Raw genomic sequence first — 22,291 nt, forward strand, 5'->3', positions numbered from 1 at the left:
TCCTTGCTTGAATTGTATGTGTATGTTTTCTGAGAAATTCTTCTTGACGGAGGTGTAGGGGGTTGTTCCACCAGTGTCTCGAAGGATTGGAAGAGTCAGAAAGTGAAGTGTTAAGTTAAAGTTAGATTTAGAACTTTAATACCTTAGATAACTTACCTAATTTCTGGTTTAGTTGAATCCTTAAGCTGAAATCTGAGTGGCGAAGTTCTAGGAATGCCTCTGGCTCTCCCGAGACCTTTTATATTAACTATGCGAGCACCTTTACTATGTTAAGAACCTCTGGTTCTCAGCCCATACTATGTTATTATTTTTCAGATGCAGATCGAGAGGCACCTCGTTGAGCATCTGGAGACCCTCCTTACAAGCGAATAATTATCTTTTGGACTGTCATATTTTATTTTAGGCTATGTATATATGTTTATAGAATCTCTACGTGTATATTTTGTGTTTTGTTCCTCCTAGAGGTTGACTTGGAGATACAAGTGTTTCTTTTGTAGTTTGAGTTTTATTTTAGGTTGTATATAAATATATAATTATATACTCTAACTGGCCTTACCTTCGTAGGTCGAGTTTGGAGCTTGCTATCTGTGTTTTGGAACTCTGATATATATATATATGTTTTCAGCTCTCTTTTGATCTTACCTATCCGTTTTATGAATACCCGTGCGAGTGTGACTCGATTTTCTATTTATCATTTTTATTATGTTTAGCTAATTCTTCAAGGCTCTTATATATGATTCCTTTCAACTATATTTATGTACCTAAAATTTCTTTTAGAGGTCATAATACCTTGCCACCTCTACTTTACGACTTAAGCGTAAGGCTCTGTGTGGTAGGGTGTTACAGATTCAATCTGTATTTCCGCAGTATTTATTCGAATCTGATATGAAAATTGTGGATATTGATTCGATTCGCACACTAATAAGAATGGATTGTGGATTTCATGCAGACATCCACATATCTGTGGATCCGCAAAAATAAATAAATAAATAAATAAGTAAAAATTCTTTTTATATTTTATTTCAACTAATAATTATCATATACGTTGTATTATTTTATTTTTTTATTTAAAAAAATATATATCTTAACTAATATTTTAAGAGTAAATATATTTAAAAGCATGGGAAAAAAGAATTTTATTGATATTTTTTTAATAAAAATAAATTTTTTAAAATATTTTTATGTTTTGCAAATATATCTGAGATTCAATCTGATCCAATCTATAAATATATAGATCGAATCTAAACTTAAAAACTATGAATATAAGATTCGATTTGATAATTTTAATGCAGATTAGATTAAAATTTTGACCATATCCAATCCGACCTGCGTTTACCCTGCTTGGCTCTTGTGCATAAGAAATGAGAAGGGTTTCCTTGTTAGAATTTGCCATACCTTATGTAAAACAGAGTATACAATGAAGCTTCACTTTACATTGAAATCAGAGTGATATAACATTATAACATTATATCATATCTAGTGATAGGTTTATAGGTTTGTGACCAAAGTCTACTCTCTAAAATAGATTTATAATAGAGTGAATATAGTGAAACTATAAAAACAAAATTATAATACAAAAAAATTAAATTTTAAAAAGAGACTAAATTTTTAAATAATCCATAAGATGATAAATAAAATGAATAATCTTTTTTCCCTGAAAATGACTCTAAGGTAATATTTTTTTTTCAGCAGTGAAAATAAATTACTTGACTAAGTCCTAGTAAAATTGGAGCAAGTAAGGCAATAATCAGTGAACAATTTTTCCATGACGCTTCCCTCTTCAATCGCAAGATCTCTGGTCTTCTTGTTCCACAAATGAAGTGCATAAGTCTTCCCTCCATAAATCAATTCCACAAACCTATTATCCACCCAAGTTATTCCAGAATCAGTTGTAGGCTTCTTGTAATAGTCCTTAATCTTGTTCCAATCCACAGGGTAAAATGCACTAGGTGGCAAAACAGTTAAATTGTACCCTAGTTTACCTTCAACTACTCTCCCCACAACCTTAGTAACCAAATAAGGACCATTGTGACCCCATTTATTACCATCAAAACTTGATGCAAATTCTTCTAGTAAATCAAGTAGAATTGGATGTTTCATGTCAAATATCATAATTGCTGAGTTTAGCCTCAACCATTGTTTTGTCTCTAGATCAACAAATTGTGCTCCAATTGCATTTCTCAATTCTGACATATCCTTCACAAAGATCAAATCTGTGTCCAAATACACACCACCATACTTGTATAGCATTGCTAGCCTCATCAAATTTGAGAGGTTCTGAGATATTGGGATTGATCCAGGGTCCCTGTTGCCATTCTTGATCCCTTCAAGCCAAGATTGAGCTGGGGTATTCTTGACCAAGAATGGCAAATCCGGAGTAATTGCCTGCAGAGTAAGCAACTAATTTAGTCTTGGATAAATTGAAAATTCCAAATATTGATAGTTTTACTTTTAAACGAATGTTGACAATTTATCCCTTCGAGAAAATTAAAAAAAAAAAAAAACTCATGCATTATAGTTAGGAAAAGTGAAACCGAGATGATATTATGAAATAAAGTAATCTTTCAAGTATCATGAATTTATTTTGGTCTTTTAGGAACTAAGCTGTTAATATCAATAGTTTTAGAAATAAATTCGTAGACTATTCTCTTACTTGAACTTTAAAGCCGCGGTCTAGGAGCGGTTTCAGGATCCGGTAACCTCGTTTCGACTCCATGGATCTTGATAGGATCAGCAAGCATCCTTGAGGGTGGACCTTGAAAAGTGTGTCGAACGTTATGAACTCCCTTTTGCTAAAATTCTTCGCCGGCGACAGCCATATGGCGAAGAAAAATGTTGAGCAATTTTGAGTGAGGAAGCTGAGGACCCTTAAATGAAATGAAGCTGAAGATGGGTTATAGCTTGATTTGAGTATCTCAAATTTAGGTAAGTTTTTCCTGAACCACGCCATTCTTTCTTCTTTTGTAACATTTTGTGGTGGAATTAGATTCTCTTCTTCTTCTTCTTCATTATTTTTTTCTATGGAAAGCTGAAGATTCACACCACTCTTTTCACCTTGATGAGTTTGTTTTTGCATTATGAATCCAAATGATGAGAGTGCTGGAGAACTAGAAATGATATCTATATCAGAATTGATGAAGAACATAGTGGCAACAATAAAGACATAGAAGATAACAATTGATTTTGTAACGCGGTTTTGTAGCCCGGCGTGATCATTGATATTCTGAGAGATTTTCTGATCAGCACCCATAATGGCTATTATGGCCTAAAGATTAATAGCCTTTTTCTTTTTGTTCAATTGTGTGAGAAACCTTAGGAAAGAATGAACCTATGGCTATGTATTCCCTATTGACATGCATTCACAAAATACTTTGAATATCATTTTACATCTGTATTTAATCTCTTTGAAGTGTCTTTTTAATCACTTTAATATTTCCTGTCGTTTTAAGTAAGTTTACATTTATAAATACACACATGAATTTAAAGGAGATAATTAAAAAAAATATTCATTTTAGATAAAAATAAAATAGTTGTATAAAATTACTTCCAATAACTCCTCTTTTTTTATACTTATTTTTTCTTCTTCATTTAATAAAACAATAAAATTCTGGAACCAAGCAAAATACTAAAATTATAAAAACTGGATCAGTCAATGAACCGATCGAATAACTGATTTAATAATTTAATGATCTAACCGAAATCCAACTGTGATGAAAGCGGTTTAATTAAATATAGATTACAATTACTAAAAATTCAATAGCATAACCTCAACATGTCAATAGCCATAGCAAAACAAGAAAAAGCCAAAGAACAAAAACATAGCAAAACAAAATTAACAAATTCAAGAACACTAAACTCCAAAAAATTAACAATCAACGATAACTAACTTAGAAAATCAAAAACCACCTTAAATCTCTCATGACTTGAACACACTAAAAAAATTGCTATCACCATAAACATAAAAAACCTACAGAAATGAACTCAAAATCAGAAGTTTAGAACAAAAGTACAAAATTAACTCCAAAATTTTACAATAATTTAATAAAATTAACTCAATAAAAACAACAATCAACAATCTTCTCCTGTTAACAACAATCAACAATTAAGGAAATTAACTCAGAGAAACAACAATTAACTCAGAAAAATGGAAAAACTAAAAATACCTTCCAGAGCATAGAGCACAGAGGTGAGGGAGAGGGAGTATGTAACACCCTACCATACAGAGTCTTATGCTTAAGTCATAATTTAGAGATGGCAAGGTATTACGACCTCTAAAATAAAAATTTAGTACGTATAGTAGTATGAATGATTGATTATAACTAGGAGCCTGTGTAGAAAAAGGGGTAAACAAAAACCGCAACTCAAAAGCGCAACACTCCGATCGATAACGTAACGAACAAGGATAACCAACGCGTGATTATATATATACAAAGGAGTGTCAAAAACAGGAATATCAAGACTCAAGATCCGGCTGCGAAGATAACCGGTCCGAGCATAACAATATATACATATGATAAAATAAGGAAAACCCCAAAGGAAACCCAAAGGGACACAAATACATAAAACCTATTCTCCAAAATCTCTCATAAGAGGAGTCATCACAGTTTGTATTATTTAATGGAGATAAAAGTATCTAAGCAAAACATATAAACCAAAACATAGTCCCGAGAACAAAGGATCTTCGCAAATCTAGAAGTCTCCAGCATGCCTCAGCGGGAAACCTCACGTCCTGCATCTGAAAACCACAAAACCCGCATGGGTGAGAACCAGAGGTCCCCAGCATGGTAACAGCTTCCACATATATAATACATAATAATAGAGGAAAGCCGAAGGCAATCCTAGAACTTCCTCCAAATAATATCAAAACTTATAAACAAGCTCAACCATAAAGGGCATCTGACTAAAGATTCTTCAGTCTAACTAATACTTCCCTTTCCAATTCCTTCAGACCTCCCAACCACCAGCAGGAGTATAATGTAGCAAACACAGTTATATCAAGCAAGAAATATACAATTAGGAACAAGTAAGGCATTTAGACAATTAGCAAGTAATATGCAGTCAAATAGGCAATATCAAACAATTCATATAGTATGCATATGATGAATGCCTGTCCCTAGTGGCTGATGATATCATCTGTCGGTTATAAAGCCAACCCGACAAGTCCTGGTAGCTAACCATTGGACTGTCCCTCTGTCACGCATCCCCAACTCGAGTTATACTTGTCATAAACTTAATCATAATCATGATCTATATCCATCACCCTCACTGGTGAATATTTATGGGGGCAAGCTCATCCGGGTCTTTCACAGTGCCCGGCCACACTTACAACATAGGCTCAACAGAGTATCAAGTCTCAACCTGGAGCACGTGGTGGCTAGCCACTGCTACTACCCAGGGAAACTCGTATCTCAGATAGTGGAAGTGCAAATCACAATTATCAATAATTCAGCATAAACATGCATGAATTCTCATCCATGGATCAACATCCATATCAGCCATCTGGCTCACAGTTCAGTCCAGAACCAGCCAATATTCATATCATACACAGCCATTCCGGCTCACGGTTAAATCCATAACCAGCCACCCGGCTCACGGTTAAATCCATAACCAGCTGCTTCATTAACAATTGCAGCCCTTCGGCCCATGGCATAATAAGCACTTCCACCACCACCCTCCGCATCTCACATAATCATCTTTGATCCTCATGATCATTCATTTTTCCCTTGCTTCACTCGCAAGTTACCTCATTCACTAGCCCCTTTTTAATAGCTAGGCATGTCATAATGATTTAAGACATAAGTGGTGAGATCGGAGGCTTAGAAGTATGAAATTTGGCTTTTAAAACTCAAAAATCAACTTTGGGATGAAAACAGGGCCACGCGTACGCGCACTCCACGCGCAGGCGTGGATGGCCTCGAAAACTCATCGACGCGTAAGCGTCATGCACGCCAACGCGTGGATTGAAAAATAGCCAAACGACACGCACGCGTCAACCACGCGTACGCGTGGGTACTCTCATGCCCCAGGCACAAAGCTGGCACAGTTTTCACACAACTCTCTAGAAAATGGCTGGGCATTGGGTGCAGCACAATCGGCGCGCCCGCGCATATCACGCGCACGCGTGGATGGCGCTTTCGAGAAGAACGGCGCGTACGCGCCAAGTGCGCCTACGCGCGGGGGTCATTCTGCTACAAATTTTTCTAAGTTAAAAGCTGCAGAATTCACAGTTTTAAACCCCAATCTTCCAACGGACATAACTTTCTCATTTTAAATCGTTTTTCACCCGTTCTTCGAACGGCATGGACATCCCGGATCCAATTTCATTTCTAAATAGATTTGGTTCAAAACAGAGATCCGTAGTTCAAGTTATGTCCCACCAAAGTATGCCCAAAAATCATGTTTTTCATAAAAACCACAAAGTGCCATTTTCAAAACAAGCCATATTCAACTCTTTTCAAAATCAATCAAAACATGCCATTTTCATCCCTTTTCTTTGAAATCAATCAAAATATATCAATTTCAACATCAAGCCTCTTCAACTCACACATTGACACTTTACCACAATTTATCAAAATCACTATCTCATCATTTTAACCCACTTCACCCAAGTGGCTCAAACTCAAACATATTGACATATCATGTACTCTTCCTCATGCCAATTCTCAACAACACCAATTCCACTAAATCATCATTGTACACAATCAATATCATACTCACCATCAACATGGTTCAACCCAGAATTAAACCATCACCAATCATCAAGCATATATCACAACATGCATATTTCTCATACATCATAACACCAAGGTATCAATAATCATCATCACATATATGACCACATCATATATCTCAATCATTCAACAACATCAACCATTCAATGCCTATCTTAGGGCCTCTAGCCTAAGTATTTCCTACCATATTACATATTAGATACGGGAAACCGAAACCATACCTTAGCCGATTTCCCAAGCTCAACCGGAGCACTTCCAAATCACTTATCCACAAGCTCTCAAGGCCTCAACACCTCCAAGAACAGATTTTTCACCACCAAATTCCTTTTTAAGCTTTTCAATATCACCAATCAAGCTCCAATATTCACATATACACAACCTAAGCCACAATCATCATACCCATACACAACATCTCAATACCCAAACATCATAGAACAACAAATTACACTAGGGTTGAGAATCTTACCACACCCAAGGTCCAAGGAGACAAGATTAACCTTCTCCTTCAAGAGAGTTGGGTCCTATAACATCAAAGAGCCCAAAATCTCAACATTTTTGCTCATAAAACTCGAAAACAAGGCTGGAATTTCGAAGAACAAAACGTGGCTTACCTCAAGATTAATTGTATGATTTTTGTAGAGCTCTCCGCGGTGAACACGTGGCCGCAAACGGAGCGGCAATCGGAGCTCTAGATCAAAAGTTATGGTGGTTTGAAGATCAAGTGAGAGAAAGAACTTGAGAGAGTGTTCTTCCCTCCATGGCCTCCATTTTCAGCATGTGAGTGTGTTTAGTGAGGAGAGAGAATGCTGAAAACTAGGGTTTTGGTTTAGTTATGTTGGGCCAAGGGCCCACTTTGGGTCCGGTTGGCCCGGTTTGGCCCGTTCGGTCCAATCTTGGCCCGAATTCTATAAAATTGGTACCAAAATTCTCGTCTCAATCTCCTCTATCATATTTAGCCACAAAAATCACATTTTGGGCTTTCTAGAATAAATTCTCATTTATGGGTTAATTAGCCGTTAATTAACCGGATTTTACAGAGTACGACGAACACATGAGACGAAGCGCAGCGAACTGGAGCAAAGAGGGATGGAGCGTGGCAGAACGGGTTGTGCGATGGAGGAACGAGATGGAGGAGATGAGCTCGAGTAGTGGCAACAGCAAAGCAGGGACTGTGCGACGAAGTTCCTGTGCGATGGAAGAGCGAGATAGAGGAGACGAGCTTGGGTAGTTGCAATGGCAGAACAGAGGCTGTTCGACAAAGGAACGAGACAGAGGAGATGAGTGGCAACGCGAGACACGCTGCAACGGAGGAGACGATTTTGAGTAGTGGGAATGATGATTGGAGCAGATGCGACAGCGGCGATGAGACAGCGGTGGACGTGAGTTTTTGGCGATGAAGAAATTTATGTGTTGTTTTAGTGAAGATATTTCGGTGTTATTTTTTAGAAATTTATGTGTTGTTTTATATATGAGATATTTTTGTGTCAACTTTAAGTAATTTTGGTGCTATTTTATTTCTTTTTATCTATCAATGTGATTTTTCAGTATGCAATTTATTTTCTACTTTTTTATATCATTATATTTAAATCCCAACGTTACTTTAAACAAATTTCGGTGCTATTTTTATTTCTGAGAAGAATTCAATCCAATAAGTGTAAACTTATATTCATTCAATTAAATAAGATGGTAATATAATATAAACATGTTCATTCAAGTCTAATATGAGAATCAATGCTCCTAAAAGAAGAAATAAGAGCAACAGACACTATAAGAAAAGCACTGAATACTGTCAGATTTACCGCCAGATTTAGCTTTACAAAGTACCGACGTCTTTACCGGTGGTTTAGGCGTCAAATTCATTGGGTCAAAATATTTCCGGCGGATTTTTATTTTCGACGGAAAATTCGCCGGTAATAATTGGAGGAAAAACGGAAAAAATAAGCGCAATATTTAGGGTCGGATTTACTCGCAGAAAATTCTGACAGTAAACCTACTTAGGGTAACTCTGTGCTTTGTTAACCCGCAATATATTACCGTCGGATTTATTCGCTGGTAAATTCGACAGTAGGGTTTAGGATAATTCGATACGTAGGGTTTAGGATAAATCAATACTGTTAGCTTCGATTTACTAGCATGCTGGCTTTAACTAATAGATTCGATTTACTACTCATAACGTGTATTTATCTAAGCCTTTGATAGTACTCTTAACATCTTTTAAGCCATTTTTTAAAATTGTTTTGCATGAAACAAAATATTTTTTTGTGGTATAATTTAAATAAATTTATTAAAAAATATATTTATTCAAATTTCAAATACAATACTCTTCTACATAATTAATAATTTAAAAATTAAAAAACTTATTTTATTTAATGCGAAGCAATTAAAAAAAAGATTAATTAAAACATGAATTTTGACACTAATTTTAAAGAATTTGTCCCAAAAATAGACCGAACGGACCGAATCAAACGAACTAGATCCAAACCGGACCTCTGGACCCAACCAACTCACTTAAACAAATGAGCTTCAGCTCCTCCCCCTTCTTCCTCATTGTTGCTACACGCTGGGCATGCATGCAGGAGAAGAGAAATAAGAAACAACCCTAACCCTCCACTTTAATCTCATATAACTTCTCACTCCGAACTTCGATCGCCACACCGTTTGCGGTCGCGCGTCCACCGCATCGAGCCCTACAAAATTTGATAACCAATTTGGTAAGGAACTCTCAATCTCACTCTCAGTTTCTTCTTTCCCTAATTTTTGAAAAATTAGAGTCATTAGGTATTGAAATTTGATGATTTTAGTGTTTAGGGTCAAGCTAGCTTGAGAAAACTGTTTAATTTAGTCCTATTGTTGTTTGGGTAAGGTGAGGATTCTTGAACCCTAGCAGATTTCTTGATTTATTGTGCTTGAATGTTAAGTTGGTATATTTGAATGTGGCAATGTGAATTAGGTAGTGTATATATGTGAATTAGTGTAAAATTGTGAATATTGAAAGCTTGAGTGGTAGCTTGGGTGCTGAATTTTGGTGGAGGAGACTTAGACCTTGCCTAATTGAGTTATCTTTGGGCTATATGAGGAAATCGGTCAAGGTATGATTTTGGTTTCTCTTATATAATATATAATGTCTTGTGAAAATATAGGCTAGACGACTTAGGATAAGTTGAATTGTATGTTTGATGCATGTTTAGTGGTTTTTGGTGAAGGATTGAACATGTTATAATGTGTAATGATGATTGACGAGATTGAGGACTTGTGTTATAATTGTTGTGGAATTTGTCGAATTGTATTATTGATTGAGAATGGGTTGATAGTATTAAAAATTAGTGAATTGTTGATAATGATGAACCGTGATGATGATAGTTGAGTATATGACTGTGAATTGAGTATGAATTTTGAGATTGAGTTGATTGATTGTGAGTTGAAGATGTTAAGCTTATTGGAGTTGTGTATTGGGATATTATGAAATGAATTAAGCATTGAAATGTGAATTGGTATGTTTAGATGTTGTCAAAAAGTTTAGAGTTTTAGTATTGAGATATGAGATTGGTGAAAATAGAGGTTTGACAAATTTTGTGAAAAACTTATTTTTGGTCGAACTTTGACGAGTCATTACTCGGCTTCCGAACCTCCAAAATTTCTCAAACCTGTTTTATATGAAAATTGGGTCCGTGAAGTTTACATCGTTATAAGAATGGATGAAAAATATTTTCAAACGAAAAAGTTATGCGCGTCGGATGTTTGGTGTTAATAATTGAAATTCTGCAGCACTTAACAATTTTTGCCTACCCTGCAGAATTCGCGTATGCGAACACCCGCACGTGACGGGGCCATTCCCTTCGGGTTTGGTGTCTTGCGTACGCGAGCAGGTGTATGCGTACGCGAGACCTGAAATTTTGAGGGGTTGCGTATGCGAGTGTTGGTACGTGACGTGGCCAATGCTCTCGGGTTGAAATCCCTACGTACGTGAGACTTGCCCGCATACGCGGAATCCCTGTTTTCAGCAAAGTGAAATTTTGTGTATTAAAACGTAATTTTTAACCTTTAAACCTCTATTTTTACTCTTTTAGCCCATTGACCTTAGTTGTATGCTTAGTGATGAGATAAAGCTAGGAAGGGATGGTAACTTAAAGGTGAAGTAAGCTTGAAATATGATGAATTATGTATGAGATCAAGTACAAAGATATGACGTATATGTGATGTTTATGGCTATAATGAATGATTATGAATGAATATGAATACAAATGTGGCTTATGCACTTCTTTTAACTGAGATACGAGTTTCTCTGGGTAAGAGCAGTGGCTTGCCACCATGTGCTTTAGGTTGAAACACGATAATCTGTTGACCCTACATCGCAACCGGGCACTTATAAATCCCCAGGAAGGTTCCCTAATGAGCAGAATTTATTTATAAATGAGAAAAAGCTATGCATAGACTCTTGGGAATGCGCGTATGAGGGACTGTCCAAGGTTTAGCAGTCGGACATGTCGGGTTGGATTGATAACCGACAGATGAGACTCATCAGCCATAAGACATGCATACATCATATGCATATGTTTGATTTTATTGTTTGTGCATTAACTGAGAGTGCCATTGTGAATTAGTATGCCTAATTGCTATACTTGCTACCTGCATTACTTGTATTCTAATTGTGTTTGCCATTGTCTGCTTGTTTGTCTGTGTGATTCCACCGGAGTTGGAAGATCTAGAGGAAAGCGGATGATGGAGGATTTGGATATAGTTTTGGTTAAGTTTAGGAACCTTAGAAAATCACCCTTGTTTATTTCTTTGTTTTTTTAAATTCTTTTTCATTTTTATATTTTTAACATATTTTTTTTATTCCTTGTCTAATAGTCATCTGCTGTTCATCAAAAAGTAAATTTCAAATTCTCTATTTTTTTATATAACTTTCTATGACTTTATATATCTTTCAATTTCATTGTTTCTCTTTTTGATATTTTTAATTACAAATTTTAATTCAAACAATTATAATTTAGGTATTAATCTAATATTTTATTCTCTTCATGACTTTATATATTTTATTTTGTTTTTAATTTATTTATCTTTATTACTTTTTTTTTATCTTTTGTTCTATTATATGTACCTGTGTTGCATATAAAATTTTAAAATGAATTAATTAATTTACTAATTTAAAATATATTTTTTATTTTTAAAAATAATAATGATAAAATATTTTAATTACAATACATAATTAAATAGATGAACAAAATCTTTCATCTAATATTATATCAAAATTAAATTAAAAAATATATAATAAATTTAATTATTTTTAAAAGAAAGAAAGAAAAAAAATTGTAAATTAAGGTTCTATTATTTTATATAAACTTACTTTTATATATAGATTTAATTTTTCTAGTATTTATATATAATTTTAGTTTTAAATTATAAATACTAGTATATCATTAGTTGTGCCAATTAAAACAGTCTTTTAGTATTAAATGTGTATAAAAAAATTAGTTAAGATAACAAGTTATCTATAATTTAATTAAAATATTTTAAGTTAAAGTTTTAAAAATAAAAAATATTTTTAATAATTATATATAATGAATAATATTTTAAAAAAAAAATATTCGTTAATTTTTTTAATTTTTATATCTTCATATAATTAATAATGTTCAACAAAATTTATTTTAATGTATAAATTTTTGTTTCCACTTCTAAAATTTTCTAGGTCCATCACTCTATATCACTCTCATTATTATTATTATTATTATTATTATTATTATTATTATTATTATTATTATTATTATTAGATGTCACCCTCATTATTTTTGTTATTATTATTATATTTATTATTATTATTATTATTATTATTCGAACAAAAATAATTTAATTTTTTAAATTTATTTTTTTTGTTATTAATATTTTTATGTCTTTAAAGTTTTTTTTAAAATCTTTTTTTTTTTATTTTTTTATCTTCATTTTCTTAAAATTTATGCATATGAAAAGGTAGAAGATAAAGTTGTAGAGCGCATGTGTAATGTTATTGGATAGTGGATAGTAATTGAACTTGAATTTTTTGTTTGGATGGGTTGTGAGTCTGGCTCATGTGACAAAGTCTAAAAACAAGAAAAAATCATTCATCAATTTGTTAAAAAAAAAAAGATCATTATAGATTTAATTCAACTAGACCATGTTAGAGTCGGTCTACAAATATATTTAATTTTAGGTTAAAACTAATATTTTTAACAAGTTTAGTACAATGCAATTTAAACCATTTATTTAAAATATTTTTACATAATCTTTTAAGCCCTAAATTATTCTTTCTCCAACAAAGACATTCTCATTGTTTAATAGTTCTATCACTTTAAGTATTCTTTTATCTTGGATGGTTATATCTTCATATTAGAAAAGAATCTTATGTTTTTCTTCTCAATATATAAATTTGAGATCTCTTGGAAGCCCACCATATATCATTTCCAATTCTCTGTCATAGATTTCAATTACTTCCATCTTAATCTTTCAAAAAATAAATCTTGACAACATTGCCACACACACACTTCTTGAAAACCGTGTGGCTATAGCATATATGGTTATTGGAATTGAGTATATTCTATCGGATTATCTTAGGTGACGAATGATTTTTTTAAATAATATGAATAAATATCAATTAAATAAAAACATATTATTTTTAAATTATTCATCTAAATCTTAATATTAGAATAAATATTCGTACACTTAGTAAAATAATTATTCAATATATCTATTATTTACATTGTTTAATATTTTCATTATCTATTTATAATTTTTCTATTCTATGAATTAAATCACAATGAATTGACACACAGAGAGAGAAACATCCATCTATCAAAGCTACAATATAAGAGATCACATTGGAAAACTTTTGTATATTCATGGAGTGTTAACAACTACATATTTTAATTTATAATTATAAATAATTACAGAAAATTAGAAAATGAGTAATTATTTTTAAAGCACACATTACAATTTACATATGCTTTAAAGATGATACAAGAACCTTTTTATATCAAATTAATGCAATAGAGAATGAATCAAGAAATTCAAGAAAGAATGTATTTTTTTTTTATTTAGTAATAAAAATCTTCTAAAAATATGGAATACTCTCTTTAATTCCTGGTGACACCATAGCAAACAACGCAGTGATCAGTGAACAATCTCGCCATAACACTTCCGTCTTCAATATCCAGCTTTCTAGTCCTCTTGTTCCACAAATGAAGCGTGTATGTACCCACTCCATACATTAATTCCCTCACCTTATTCTCCACCCAAATTGATCCATTTTCATCTTCAGGCTTCTTGTAATACTCCGGAATCTTGTTCCAATCCACAGGATAAAACGCCTTTGGGGGCAAAATAGTAATGTCATACCCTGGTGTGTTTCCAACTCTCCCCACAACTCTTGAAACCATGTATGGACCATTATGCCCCCATCTATTCCCATCAAATGTTTGTGCAAATTCCTCAATGAAGTCTAAAAGAATAGGGTGTTTCTTGTCAAATACCATAACTGCGTTGTTCAACCTCAACCATTTTTTTGTCACAGGGTCCATATTTTGTGCTCCAATTGCATTCCTCAGTGATGATAAGTCCTTCAAGAAAATCAAATCTATGTCCAAGTAAACGCCGCCGTACTTGTAAAGTACGGCGAGGCGAATCAAGTTGGAGAGGTTATTGAACAACGGGACGGTTCCGGGGTCCTTGTTGCCGCTCTTTAGCTCTTCGAGCCAAGATTCAGCAGGGGTGTTCAAGACCAGAACCGGCAAATCAGGTGCAATCGCGAGTACTTTAAGCCCGCGATCTATCAAAGGCTTCAGGATCCGATACCCGAGTACCGAATCCATTGAGCTTGATAGGATCAGCAAGCAACCTTGAGGGTGGACCTTAAGAAGGGTGTCCATAGTCATGAACTCCCTCTGGCCGAAGAATTTCGCCGGCGAAAGCCATATGGCGTAAAAGCGCGTTGAGCAATTTTGGGTGAAGAAATTAGAGACTCTTGCATGGAATGAAGAGTCATTTCTTGATTTTAGCATTTGAAGCTTAGGAAGCTGTGACCTAAACCATGCAATTCTTTGTGGCTTTGTCATTTGTGGCAATGGAATCATAAGATCTTCATTTTCTTCATAATCTACCTCTCCTTGCGTATTTGGCTCCATGTTGAAACTATGAGAATTTACACCATTATTAGCCTTTGCAGAATTTGATGACAATGTGTCGTTTGTTTCATCACTAGACTTAGAAGTTTGATTTTGGTTTGTGGAACTATCAGTTGAATCTGATGAAGAACCAGAAGAAGACGACGAATTGATATTTCGATCAGAATTGAAGAGGATAATAACAACAAATATCAAGGCATAGATTACAACAGATAATTTTGTAATGCGGCTATGACTGAATATACTCTCATCATTGGAGGTTTTCTTAGCACCCATGATTGTTATGCCTATAAAATGTTATGCTTTTTAAGGCAACAAATTTGAATATTGAAGTTGTAGTACGGAGTGGAACTATATTATAGGAGATGACACAAATTTATGCGTTGGTGTTGGAGTTAATAGAAATGAATTGAAATAAATGAACCTGTCATAGAATTTTATTTATAAACATGTACGAATTATCAAGGAATAATTTTAAGGGTACATCACTACAATTGCAATGGCTCATAGCTAGCTAGAAATATTTTCCAAAGGACATGGCGGTTTTTGTCATAATTGCAATGGTTTCTTTGTTTAGAATGAAATCGACACATACATACATGTGATACATTTTCTAGGATGTGTGATCGAACACAGAAATAAAAAGTTTGATTGAGGATTTGAGGTTATATGTTTAAATGGTTGATATAACAAGTTGATGCGAGTTTAAGATTTTTATAACAAATAGCAGAAGAGGGAGGATTTGCCTTTGGCGAGTTTCTGAGTGATGCAGTGCCTAAAAGAGATATAAAGTACAGAAAAAGTATAAGGGCTAGCAGTTTTATTGAATTTTGGCTAGTATGTAACCAGTAGAAAAAGGTGAGCCATTGGATGAAATCTCACACCAATCTCACACTATCAAATTATTATTGATGGCTAGTTGATGGCTAATAATCACAATAATGATTACTCTGTATTAATAGAGTGAGACACTAATGTCATGTGTGTCTCTTATTATTACGGTTAGATTTAAACTCTGAGAATGAGCTCGGTATACTTAGGCATACATAGCATATAATATAACATAAAAATTAAGAAAAATAGAAGAGGGTCATTAGTTCGGGTAGGTAATGGATTTTGATAGTCAAATCCAATACATGAACCAATTGTTCATCTGTTCTAATCAAATTTTATCCGTTTGACCTGATTACCTAAAATAAACCGAACCAGTTGTATCAGATTTGTTAAATATTCGGAATCATCCGATCGATCGGATCTGCTTATGACTCCTAACTAACAATATTCGTATAATTTTTGAAATAGATCTACTATACGCTAATTTTTAAGATTTTTTATATTTAAGAGTCACTACTTACTAGCTTTAAGGATTAAATAATGTATGGTCTTTAATTATTATTTTCAAAAATTTACGTTACATTAATCTTTGAAAATGAAAAAAATAAAGAGTGTTTACCCAAATCAATTTCCAAAAATTTTAAAAGTGGATATTTTAGTTCTAAGAAAAATATAAAAATATTTCCACAATTTTACGCTAACAGACAAATCAATCTTCAGTCTATTTTCTGACGTAGTAATTATCCAAATTAGTCTCTAAAAATTTTAAAAGCGAATATTTTAATCTAAAAAAATACACAGATCAATTCTCAACAATTTTTTTGTCAGACATAACAGTCTTCCGTCTATTTTTTGACGTAACTCACTAGCAAAAAATATTGAGTTGGCACGCAAACTTGCACACGTGACAGTTAAGTGAATGAGACTAAAAATAGTCCTCCTTTATTTAAAATAAAATTTCATTTGTAGTATATGAGACTTATAACTTGCAGGAGAATTGTTCTAAACTTATATCTTAATAAAATAAAATATATATTTTTTTACTTTTATTATATATCAATCTTTATTATTAGTAGCTTAATTTTGTGCATGTGGATGATAACACTAGTATATTGATACACACTTTTCGTTCGAAACAAGTAAAGTGAATATTGATGTTGGGATATAATGAGCATAGACAAAAAATTTGGTGGCATGGGTTTCAAAGATCTTAAAGCTTTTAATTTGTCAATGCTATCTAAACAAAGTTGGAGACTTCTAATCAAACAACATTCTCTATTCTACAAAATATTTAAAAATAAATACTCTAGCCTTACCTCATTCATGAATGTTTAGACTGGAGTCCGTCCCTCTTGAGCTTGGCAAAGTCTGCTCAAGGAAAGAAAAGTCTTAAAAAAAGGAGCGAAGTGGAGAGTAGCAAGGAGATGTTCAATGAAGCTTTGGGATGATCTCTAGTTTGGTTCAGTGGCACCTTTCATGCTCCCCCGGGTGGACGATAGAGCCCAGCACCTCCTTTGGGTCAAATAGTTACTAGATGAATCTGGAAATTGGCACCAACAATAAACTAAAAACATGTTTAACCAAGACATAGCTGACATAATTTGCCAAACAGAGTTGGAGAAAAAAGAAGATAGAGTTACCTGGGTTCATCACAAGTTTGGAAACTTTACAGCAAACTCAGGATACTCTATAGCATATATGTTCTATCACTCCTCAATTGAACACCTACCAGCAAGATTTAAGAAGAAAGGAATTTGGAAATCTTGATGTGAGTCAAACGTCGGTTTAGAATTTTTCTCAATAAAAAGAATCGCTTCGTTGCAAGTATAGTTTCAAACCAACAAATGACCCGTATGAAAGTTTAATTTATTTGTCACAACATAAACCAATAAAAACCGAGAGTATTAGATCTCAGGTTGTCTTTTAAAGGAGTTTCAGTGAGGTATGTATGTCATCATCGGCTATGAGAATATCGGGGGTGAGATAGCAATTGACAAGAATTTAAATAGCAAGAAAGTAAAGCAAACAACTAAAGAAATCAAAATGCTAAAAGACATCTTTGAAAGGGTTGAGATTCAAGGTTTTCTATTCTAATCATTGACCACAAACATAACAATTATTAAGAATTAATCCCATTTAGTCAACCCTACATCGAGGATAAGTCAAATAGGCATAATTGAATTCAATCTACAAATCCTAGCCAACTCACTAATTAACTTAGTAAAAGACTAGCATTAGTGAAAACCAAATCAACTAACAACTCTAAATCACTAATCAATAATGGACATCAATGACTCAATGTCATCTAAGTCCCCAATCCCAAGCCAAGAGTATGAAAAACTACACTAAAACTAGAAGATGTATTTTATCAAACACTTGGCATGCATAAAAGAAAAGTATATTAAATTGCAAGAATTATTAAAATCTAAAGCTACTAATTGCAAGAAAACAATAATAATAACTCAAGCAAACATCATTAAATATGAAATACTAAATTACATTAAAGAAAATTGAGATTGACAATAGAGTGCATAATCCAAAATTGACAAAATAAAGAAACTAACAAATAAAACTAAGAGAATTATGTCAATTGAACAAGGAAGGTATAAAGAACACTATCCTAGAACAAGATCAATTACTAAAACTAAAGAGAAATTGACTAAAGAACCCTAAATTCTAGAGGAAAGTGTAACGCCCAATTTTCAGTATGTCTAGATTATACCAGAAACTGAGTGCTACCAACTTGTCTTCCGAATTATTATCTATTATTTAGTATATGAGCCTGATTCGTTGTTAAAACAGTTATTTTGTGAGGTACTTTTTTTTGAAAACGTTTGAACTAATAAATGGAATCATTCACAATCAATATGCAAATAATAACATATACAACAGTTATAAACAACCCCACTTATATACATCTCAAACAGTTAAGAATATTCAGTTATCCAGCCTTTATTAAAGTAAAGATCTTTAGTTAGAACACCCCTAGATGTAGCTAGATAATAACTATATACATATATATACATACAACATCCCAGGCTCTGACTTATTCAAGAAGTCCCTAAGCTGGCGCCCAGGCTAGCCTAGACTCTATACTCACCTAGTCCCTCTAAACTACTAAAGTGAGGGAAAGTACACTCTAGGTCTTCAAAACTCAAGTCAGGTGGAACATCATCAAAAGGTGGAGCATCATCTACCACTCCTTTGCACGATCATACGTTGTAATATGATGTCTCATTGGTACTTCATCACGTAGCCACATAACAGGAGTCTCGTACACAAGATTTAGGTTAAAGTTCGCATACGAGCAGGGGGCAGACGTTGGCTGGTCTCACAGTATATACATATAAACAGAGAATGAGATTCACCATAGACTCAGAAGACTACCTAGTGCGAAATTCTCTTTGCGAAACAATCATCAGTAGATTACTGAAGGGTACTCCTGCTTCTATCTGAAGAGGGAAGGGAGAGAAGGGGTAAGAACTGGGGAGTTCTTAGTAGGGCCGGGGTTATTAGTTAAGTTCATTAATTTTGTGCTATTTAGTAGAAAAATAGCTGAATACAGAGAAGCAGTAGACAGAAAAAATATACAAATAGAGAAAATAGAGAAAACAAAAAGCAGAGCACAAATAGAAGAAAACAAGAAAATAAAACACAAACACAGAAAATAGGATACAAAAAAGAAAGCATATCTTCATACAATAATCATAACATAGGAAATGCACAACCAAGTATGATGCATGTCTGTCCTATGCAGGCCATGAACTCACGTGTTGGTTTACACTCTGCAGCCCGACATTACCTTGGAACTAGTCCTAGATATGGCTTTATCTCTGTAGGTGAACTTCGACTTACAGGAATAGTCTAAACACAACACAACAAATTTCTGTAGATGAACTTCATCCTACAGAAATGGCACCTCTATAAGTGAACCTTGGCTTACAGAAATGGCGCCTCTATAAGTGAACTTCGGCTTATAGGAATAGCAGCTGTCTGTAGGTAAACTTTGGCCTACAGGAGCAACACCCTGAGATACACAATTGATATTCATTGTAGGTGAGCTTCGGCCTACTGGAATAACAACTCACTGTAGGTGAACTTTGGCCTACAGGACCTCTAGGGCTAATGGAAAAGTAGTAGATGAACATACAACAGAGTATCATAACACAAGGCTTAACTCTTTATTTTATACTCTTTTCCTCTATTCTCTTTGTTATATTACTCTTTTCTCTTTGTCTCTTTACTCTGATCTGATTACTCTTTTCTCTTTGTCTCTTTGTTCTACTCTAGTTTCTCTATTTAACGTATGTATTTATATCTTATGTAAATTTTGGTACGAATAGTTAGCCTGTCCCAAGTATAGGTTCATTAAGTCTATATTGAAATAGTTTAACTTTTCATATTATACCTAACCCTAGGCGCAACTCAGGAACTAACTATGTTGCTCCTAGTTCGTTCGCTAATCTTTGTTTATTTTTTACATTAAAACTTTATTGACTTTTTCTTTGATTTTATATTTTCTTCAACTTTTTATCTTTCCTTTATCTTTGCCTCACTAACATGTTATCACCACTCCCTAAGTATTTTATGAAGGTAATTATGAGATTCTGAACTTAAAGTTGTCTTTCTAAAACTTTTACGAAAAACTACTATTTTTGCATTATTTTATTATTAAATTTTCAAAAATTTTAATTCTTCTTAACTTTTACATTACAAATTCACTTTTTATCACCCGTAACTTTTAATATTTTTACTTTAACCACCCAAACTTTTGAAAATTACAAAATAACCCCCAAACACCAAAATATTTACTTCCTTGCCCTTTTTAAGATCTAAAACCTGTTCTTCATTATTCTTCATCACACTGAAAGTGTTCTTTGTGTTCTTCATAAATTCTATAGATTCTTTCTTTATTTTCGCCTGTTTTTCAATCTTTTCTGTAACCGATTTTTACCAAAATTCATAATAAATTAGCAACCACTAAAACTCCATCTTTTCCACTTGATTTCAACACTAAATCAACTGCAATTTAAGTCCTAGGGTTTGTTTTTCCAGCTGCACTCAAGAACAAGTTTCATAGCTTGAATATCATCAAATTTCATCAAAATTTCAACAAACTCTCACCAAGAATAGCTCATATAAGCAATCAATTTCAAGCATAACCAAAGCATACAAAAATCACCCAACTCAAAAATAATTAATCAAGATTAATTTCACCAAACCCTACTTTGATTTGCTGCTCCTAATTTCGGTTATGCTTCAAGTGTTCTTTAAGCACGTTTTCCTCCTAAATCACATCAAGAACAACTTTAAACACAAAAATCCTCAACTGACGGAACCTTTATATGAGTGTTAGGATGAGATTCCTTACCTTAACCTTGCTGGTATTTGAGGTTTGTTAGCCCTCAAGTCAAGTTAAGCATGATTCCTAAGGAAGAACATCAGGAAAACACATGTTTAAGCATGTTTTCTTGAAAACCGAATTGAAGAAGGAGGGAGGCAGCCATCTCACCTGATTTCCATCCATGAAAAGTCACATGGTTATGTAGAGGAAGAATAGAGGATCATTTTTGTGTAATCAGAGTTTTGGTTTGAGTTTTAGTTCAGAAGAAATCAAGCTTTGAAGATTTATGAACCAAGAACTTTCTCTCCTTTTTCTCTTGATGATTTTCAGCCACAATGTGCAAATGAGGCAGCCTTGGAGGCCTTGGGGGGGTGAGGAAATTCGTGTGATGATGATTGGCTAGTTTGGGAGGTGGTTGAAAAATATCTCAGGTGTATAATTACTAAAACTTGATGTATTAGAACATACACTTAACAATACTTCTAGAGATTAATATATGAGCTACTAGTATAAATGACACTAGTAACATGATTAACATGAGAATAGAAGATATATGATGAGGCATTAGCATTGCTAAAGTCATCAGAGAGTGTTGGTGTTAATCTGCACCAGTAAATTGTGAACCTGGTTAAACCGATCTCCTATTTTTAACAAAACTGTCAAATAATATTATAATATTATTCAAGAATCTCTAATATTAATATAATATTATTATATTAATATTTTTCTTCTCTCTTGAATCGAGTCTGGTTCGTCAATCTGAGACTAATTACGAAAACCAGAATAAAAAACTCCTAACCAATACGGCTCAAAAACTAGGTTCTTTGCGACTGTGTCGTCAAACTTATCTCAAAATAGGTTATTGCTTATTGATGACATAATGATGATATAGATTGAGGTGCTTGATGATATATCAAAGATGTTCCCTTCACCGATCTTCTGAAAAACTTTGTATCTTCAGAAAAGATCTCGTATACCAAAAAATTAGGTTGTTACATTCTACCCTCCTTAAAAAAAATTTTGCCCTCAAAATTTAACATGCGCATAAGAAGTTGTAGTAATACCTATCATAAACCAAATTATAGTGTGGTACTCACCTCGAGTGGAAGGACTGGATACATTTGTGTTGCCAACAGTCACGGTAAACACCTTTCCTTGTTGTTGTGGTCTAGCCGGGTCCCGAACAAACCTCCTTGGGCAAATCCTAGCTATGTGCCCAGGTTCTCCGC

General features: G+C 33.6%; 2 protein-coding genes across 2 annotated transcripts; both read right to left on the reverse strand.

The window, feature by feature from the left end:
• Positions 1 to 1,382: 1,382 nt before the first annotated feature.
• On the reverse strand, positions 1,383 to 3,339 carry LOC112796995 (uncharacterized). The gene is made up of 2 exons (XM_025839706.2): positions 2,654 to 3,339; positions 1,383 to 2,385 (listed from the first exon to the last, which is right to left on the reverse strand). Exons 1-2 carry the CDS (start codon positions 3,248 to 3,250, stop codon positions 1,711 to 1,713), a joined length of 1,272 nt encoding a protein of 423 aa, XP_025695491.1. The 5' UTR covers positions 3,251 to 3,339; the 3' UTR covers positions 1,383 to 1,710.
• A 10,339-nt stretch (positions 3,340 to 13,678) lies between these two features.
• LOC112796993 (uncharacterized) lies at positions 13,679 to 15,216 on the reverse strand. The gene has a single exon (XM_025839705.3). It carries the CDS (start codon positions 15,158 to 15,160, stop codon positions 13,838 to 13,840), a length of 1,323 nt encoding a protein of 440 aa, XP_025695490.1. The 5' UTR covers positions 15,161 to 15,216; the 3' UTR covers positions 13,679 to 13,837.
• Between the last annotated feature and the right edge of the window lie 7,075 nt (positions 15,217 to 22,291).

Source organism: Arachis hypogaea, chromosome 4, assembly GCF_003086295.3.
Source record: "Arachis hypogaea cultivar Tifrunner chromosome 4, arahy.Tifrunner.gnm2.J5K5, whole genome shotgun sequence".
In the NCBI taxonomy this organism is placed as follows: domain Eukaryota; kingdom Viridiplantae; phylum Streptophyta; class Magnoliopsida; order Fabales; family Fabaceae; genus Arachis; species Arachis hypogaea.

What these genes read in the sequence shown, in the direction of transcription:
- LOC112796995 (XM_025839706.2), bottom strand. Translation starts at nt 3,250, where the DNA reads ATGGGTGCTGATCAGAAAATCTCTCAGAATATCAATGATCACGCCGGG. An exon ending in ACCGCGGCTTTAAAGTTCAA is followed by an intron (nt 2,386 to 2,653) that starts GTAAGAGAATAG and finishes CTTACTCTGCAG; the next exon opens with GCAATTACTCCGGATTTGCC.
- LOC112796993 (XM_025839705.3), bottom strand. Translation starts at nt 15,160, where the DNA reads ATGGGTGCTAAGAAAACCTCCAATGATGAGAGTATATTCAGTCATAGC.